This window comes from Procambarus clarkii, unplaced genomic scaffold (assembly GCF_040958095.1).
Source record: "Procambarus clarkii isolate CNS0578487 unplaced genomic scaffold, FALCON_Pclarkii_2.0 HiC_scaffold_1096, whole genome shotgun sequence".
NCBI classification, from domain to species: Eukaryota; Metazoa; Arthropoda; class Malacostraca; order Decapoda; family Cambaridae; genus Procambarus; species Procambarus clarkii.
In genome coordinates this window covers 31,023-37,139 of record NW_027190128.1, presented here as the reverse complement: position 1 = coordinate 37,139, position 6,117 = coordinate 31,023, and the positions used below count along the sequence as shown (strand labels likewise).

The following is a 6,117-nucleotide window of genomic DNA, read 5'->3' as shown; positions in this document are numbered from 1 at the left end:
CACATTAATTCAAAACAAAGACCAGCTGCACCCCAATCTGATGGTAATCTTCTATTATTTTCTTAACAATATTTCTACAGCTGTTATTTGTGTACTTTCCAATAATATTTGTTGCCTATTTTTAAGTGTATGCTAGACAATTATGGAGATTAAATTACTATAACACTGAACAACTTGGTAGCATAAAGTTAGTTATAGTAATATCTTGAGATTTGTCTGAAAATATTAATACTTGTATACAATTTGCAATTATGTACCATGCTTAAATCTTCAAATGTGCCACCCAGACATTCTGCCTGCTATACTTTCACCACCACACATTCAAAATGCGGGCTATTCTACTAGTGGCAGAACGTACACTCAAAGTTATTTGGCAGCTGGTGAAGAAACTTTGGAATCATTTGATGTTGGTATGTCCCAACATCATTTGTTGGTATTTAAATGAGGGTTTATTTAATGGACACACGTCATAAATATTATGTACCAAAATTGTGCTTAATGCCTATGAAATTTTGTTTAACATATTATACTAATCATTCCTTTCACTTACAAATTTTTCTTACTAATTTGTAATCCCATATTTCAAAGTACTTGCTGCAGAACTTGAACAAATTAAAGATTCTCAGCCAAGTGTTTCTGACTGGCAAAAAAGAAGAAAAAATGCAGAGATTAATTGGGGAGAAAGCAGGGCAATGCTGTTCGATTGGACATTGTCTGAGTTGGGTGTTCCAGATAAAGGTAAATTAAATATTGCTGTGTTCATTAAGGTTATACTGTATAATAAGCATCATATGCATATTAATGACACTCTATTAATACATTTAGACTTCAGATTGTTTAAAATGTTAGGTATACAGTATTTAAAATTAGTATAAATAATTACCCCTTTTTTCATCAGGTAAAGTTTGTGTACAATGTACAAATTGTGAGGCAAGCATCAAATGTGAAGACTGTTTTGCATTTTTGTGTCACATTTGTGACCAAATGCAACATTTTCTCATGCCTTTCCACCACAGATTATATTGGAAAAATGGCTTTTATGAGCCATTAGACCCGACACAAACTGTGTGCCCTGAAGGAAATATCTTTCACTGGAGTAAGTATACGATACCTGTATAAAATCCGTACTTTGTTCCGAGATTACTTCTACTTCCCAATCCCAGTCTAGAGCTACGATTATCTTGGTATAACAAAATAAAATGAATAAATGTTTCATTTCAGTCATTACAACATTTGGAGAAGTCTTAAAGTTTAAACCTGACACTTGGTTTTATAGATTGATTTAATCGTCTGATTGTTTCTTTTCTGTGAATTTCTCAGTCATTATCTGGAGAATAATGTCAATATTTTGTACAATCAAGAAACAATGAAATATTCAGTCTGAAATTCTTTTCCATAAAACTCATTTTGTCAAACTGTCTTCCTTTTCTTTGTTACCAGAACCTGTTGTACCAGCCCAACCACCAAATTCTTGCCCCAACTGCACAGATTGCAAGTTTAAAATTTCAAGCTCCAGCAATCTCTGCATCTTCATCACTATAATGGGTAAATAAACTTTAAAATTTACCCTTTTATTTCCATTACCGGATATTCCTGAATCACAATACATTTTGAAATTTTTGTTGCTATAAATGTTAATTTTTACATCACTATTTTAGCAAGTCGCCACACCACTCAATGCACTGTATTTTAAACTACAGGAAGGTATGACCTCTATACTCCAATCTATACATGCCACTGTGGATATGAGCATCAACAACTAGGCAAGACCATGCACAAGTCTGGTTTCTATTCATCATTAGGAAAGAGCAGCACATTCTACAGCACCAGTCTGCTTGAATCATGGCACCATATAAAAAGAAATTGTCCTGGAACATCATTTCGGGCATTAGTCACTGCACTGGAATCCTTTGGTGCTTCTCGTGGGCGTGTATGTTTTGATACCGTTATTCTTAATATTTTCAGTTTTATATTTCAATACAAAAATTATCAAAATTTTGTAGTAATGTATATTCATTTATTAATAATTAGTTTTTAATTTTGTTCAAACACAAAATGGAATGTTTTTTTTGTTTATTTATCTTATGTCATAATATGCATTTTAAATGTCACCATCTAAAAAATTATATTCCTAGATTGGACCCATTAATTATATAACTTCGAAGAGAGTGTTCTTCGAATGGCGATTCCAGCAATATGAGCTGAGAAAAATTAGAGGAGAAGCTGACAATGAGTGTCCTGCTTGTGATAAAACCCCTTTAGCAGTACATATTGATGGCAACAAGAAGCTGTATCGTTACAACAAAGTTGGGAGGTAATAAAATGTGCTTTACAGATACTTAATGTATAGTATTCTTTTGTTCTCTACACACACTATATTATAATGAATTATATTGTCTTCAAATTAATGTTCTTATAAATAAAGTATGCACATATAAATATACATTGTCATATGACATATTTTTTAACTGAGTATGTCTTTATAGTTTGCCTTTCAATTGCATCCATATCATCATTTTATTTATCTAACACCATGTAAATTTTTGTTTTATGTAAAATTTAGCAGTGCATCAGAATTCTTCATAGGCTTTTAATTTTTGTACAATAATTTGAATTTTTTTTTACTGTATACTTTTATGTTAAAGGTATTATATGGAGGGCGGTGGCAAGAAGGAAGTGGCATGACTTTAGGGGAAGAGGCAGAGCAAGTGTTTGCATACCTCTCACGATACAACTCTACAACTAAAAACATGCTGAAAGCTGGTATTTGTTTATATGGTTCATCTGATCAAGTTTTTTATTATTTTACCTGCCCTGTAATCAGTATAATGCGATTTGTATTCAGTATTCAATAAGTATCAACTCCCTCAAATAATCAATAAAAGAATGAAAACATATTGGTCAAACTTGAGTTGGTCTTGGTGAGTAAAGGTATGTTATGAAACTGTTATTAATCTATGCTCTTCAAGATGTTCATTGCTATAAATATTTTTCTCAGAAAGAACAGAAGAACTCACAGAGGGTGCAGTCTTTTGGAACCATCGAAAAATTGATGGACTGGCTCGTGCATTAGTTACTCGACTCAGAAAGGTACTAAAAATAATATATATTTATTTTATTTATTTGTATTTATTTTGAAACTTATTATAATGCATTTATATGTGAAAGGTATTATAATGCATTTATAGGTTAGTTATGTGTTCAGATCATGTACTACATATATTTTCCATTATAAATTAGCGACCATTTCCTTGAATTAACTGCTTGAACTTTTTCAATATATCAATAAGGTTAATTTGTATAAAGTATATAGTATTTAATTAACCTAAATGTATGATTCCGAGATATATCAAATGTGTTCACAGAGAAATCACAGTATCGTGATATATCACGGGAACTGTGATGAGGGTTTGAACCCCATGCACTGAGTGCTCTCAGATGCATGCTCTAGTTCACTACGCCACGACATGGTCAGATGAATTGCAACTTGGAGTACTACTGCACCCACAAGGATCCCAAGGCTTCCACTGAAGCCAAACCAGGTTTCACACAATTCCCCCATGAACTCGGTCTCTGTCATTCAGTAGTTCTGCCTTTGATGCCCCCATTTCAATGTCTTTCTCCATGTATTGATATATCACAATAATATGAATTCTATGTGTATTGAAAGGGCCATCAGAGGTAAAACTACTGGAGGACACAGACCAAGTACATGGGAAACTGCATGCACAACCGCCCATGGAATGGGTATGGGGGTGCATAATTAAAAAAAATTGAATTGTGGGTTCATTAGTACCCTAGGTTGCAATTCTTTTGACCATGTTGTGGCGCATTCAACTACAGCAAGCATCTGGGAATGCCAAGCCCATAGGTTCGAACCACTCATCATGGTTAATGTGATTTGTTCATTAAATTTATTATATTTTCAAATAGGCCAGAGAGACGGAAATAACAGTTTCAAATGAGATCGACAAACTTGATGTTCAAAAGTCATTGATTCAAGAATGGCGATCTGACCTACAAATGATTTGTAAGGAGTTAGAGTTAAACACTGGAACAACCTCGAAGAACATAAAATATTCTATCGAGGCAGTTGCAGACTCTATCAGGCATCGCAAAAATCTGATTGCCACTGATGCAGGTAGGCTTACTATTTCTTTGTTAACTCTGAAGCAATTTCTATTTAGCTCTTGTCTATAATTTCTATGTAGGTAAATGATGAGGAAATTTTTTTAACAACTTTAAAACTTTCAGCCAAAAAACTTTATTTGCAGCATCCAGTAAAATGCGCTCTTCCCTCCGGCACAGAAATGAGTGTGATAGGAAAAAGCTTCAAGGCTTCATAAAAATCTACAATAGTGAAAACTCTGAAATTCTCAGTGAAAAGGATGCAATAGAAGGTATCCTGCCATGGCACAATTTATTGCCTCATCATAGCCAAAATGGTATGTAACTACATCTCATTTTATCAGGGGTTACAATTCGGCCTTATCAAGATAACTAACATTTAGCATGCATAATGGATAAGCTTTACTTATTTTTGAAGTAAAATATCATCACTACTGTTTGTAAAATAGGTGCAGTATCATAATCCGTAGGTTTTTATCAGGTTGATACTGCACAATAAACTATGTATAGTATGTATAATGCAAGTACCTAAACTGTAATTACATTAAATTGAGTTGTAGTTTACTTGCAGTAAATATAAATTTCCTCTTTTATTAGTGTCCCTTGCTCAAAAAAAGAAGGCAGTAGAAGATGTGGAGCTTCAGAAGAGATCCAGAGAAGAGCAACAACACACTGTTCAAGAAATGCTGCATTATCTCGCATATTACAAGAATAAGAGAGATTTTAACCGAACATACTGAAGAGTTGTTATGTGGAATTTTTCCTTCATATCTAAGCAAGGTAAGCTAACAGCCTAAATGTGTGTTGCAATTCAGTTCTTCATAAACATTTATCCAGCAGAATTTTATACTTGTCTTGCTATTTACAACTTTGACAGGTAGACAATTCCATGGTTTTCATATACTGTACTGGTGTGTTTTACATATATTTGAACTTTTACCGAAAACTTTATTTATTTATTCTAATTTCTTTAGTATTTTCAGGGAAATTTGTAAATGTCTTAAACCCCATTAAATAGTCTATATATTACAGGATCCTAACAAGTACACTATTGAAGAGAAGCACCTATCAACCAAAAATAAGAGTGGAATCTTGGCTCATTTGAAGCAAGGGCAAAAGATGTGTTCTGACAAGCTGAGTGATGCAAAGCGTTTATTTGGATACCAGGAAGAGGATGTTGATGTTTCCGAGCCCTACCTGGAGCTTTGTGACAGTGAAGATGATGATGATGAAGATGAAGATTTACTACTAAACTCATGATACAAAAGTTAAGTATAATAAATTTTACCTGATTTCTCTTGCTAATTTCTCTTACTTAATTTCTCTAATTTCTAATTATCCTAGCCCTAAGATTACTACTGGCCTCCATTGCCTTGCCTGCACTTTGTTTCCCCCTTAACCATATCACTCATTCTTACAGGTGTGAGACAGAGAGGTACAAGATCATCCAAGAGGAACAACACCTGAAGCACCCAACATTTGGGTGTTTTAATTAATAAAAACGCCCTTCATGGCTTCACTCATCCTGGCTGGTTTAATTAAAAAAACCTAACCTAAACCTAATATATATACCTCTAGAGTCAAGGGAGTTAAGTTTTAGGCTGCACAATGAAACTGCTATTGACAATTTTATAACTGCTGCTGATAATGTCTGTCCTGTGACTTTTTTGTAAGCATAACCAAAAGGCTTAACAATCCCTTGCTTACAAAGGGAATACTTAAACCCATTAATAAAAAACATGACCTTGAGAAGAAGTATAGGTTAGGAATTGTCTCCAAAGAATTCTCATGCTCTTCAACAGGTCACTTGAACTCCAAACCTTTCCAGTTATCCTAAAAAAAGCGAGTTACCCCTGTACACAAATGTGGTGATCTCACAGATGTTAACAATTACAGACCAATATCAATCCTGCCTAACTTGTCAACATTTTTTGAAAAACTAATCTACAAGCAGTTTTACTCTTATCTAGCCAAACACCATATACTTAG

At 33.7% G+C, this 6,117-nt stretch overlaps 1 protein-coding gene across 1 annotated transcript; it reads left to right on the top strand.

The window, feature by feature from the left end:
• The first annotated feature begins 492 nt into the window (after positions 1-492).
• Positions 493-5,651, top strand: LOC138362025 (uncharacterized). The gene is made up of 10 exons (XM_069320965.1): positions 493-1,096; positions 1,441-1,545; positions 1,701-1,930; positions 2,136-2,314; positions 2,646-2,763; positions 2,999-3,090; positions 3,934-4,141; positions 4,275-4,445; positions 4,726-4,908; positions 5,161-5,651. The coding sequence occupies exons 5-9, from the start codon at positions 2,682-2,684 to the stop codon at positions 4,866-4,868; spliced, it is 696 nt and encodes a 231-aa protein (XP_069177066.1). The 5' UTR covers positions 493-1,096; positions 1,441-1,545; positions 1,701-1,930; positions 2,136-2,314; positions 2,646-2,681; the 3' UTR covers positions 4,869-4,908; positions 5,161-5,651.
• Positions 5,652-6,117: the final 466 nt, after the last annotated feature.

Excerpts from the sequence above, each read along its gene's own strand:
- LOC138362025 (XM_069320965.1), top strand. The coding sequence starts at position 2,682 with ATGACTTTAGGGGAAGAGGCAGAGCAAGTGTTTGCATACCTCTCACGA. Across the intron at positions 2,764-2,998 it reads TAAAAACATGCTGAAAGCTG|AAAGAACAGAAGAACTCACA; the intron begins GTATTTGTTTAT and ends TATTTTTCTCAG. Across the intron at positions 4,446-4,725 it reads GCCTCATCATAGCCAAAATG|TGTCCCTTGCTCAAAAAAAG; the intron begins GTATGTAACTAC and ends CTCTTTTATTAG.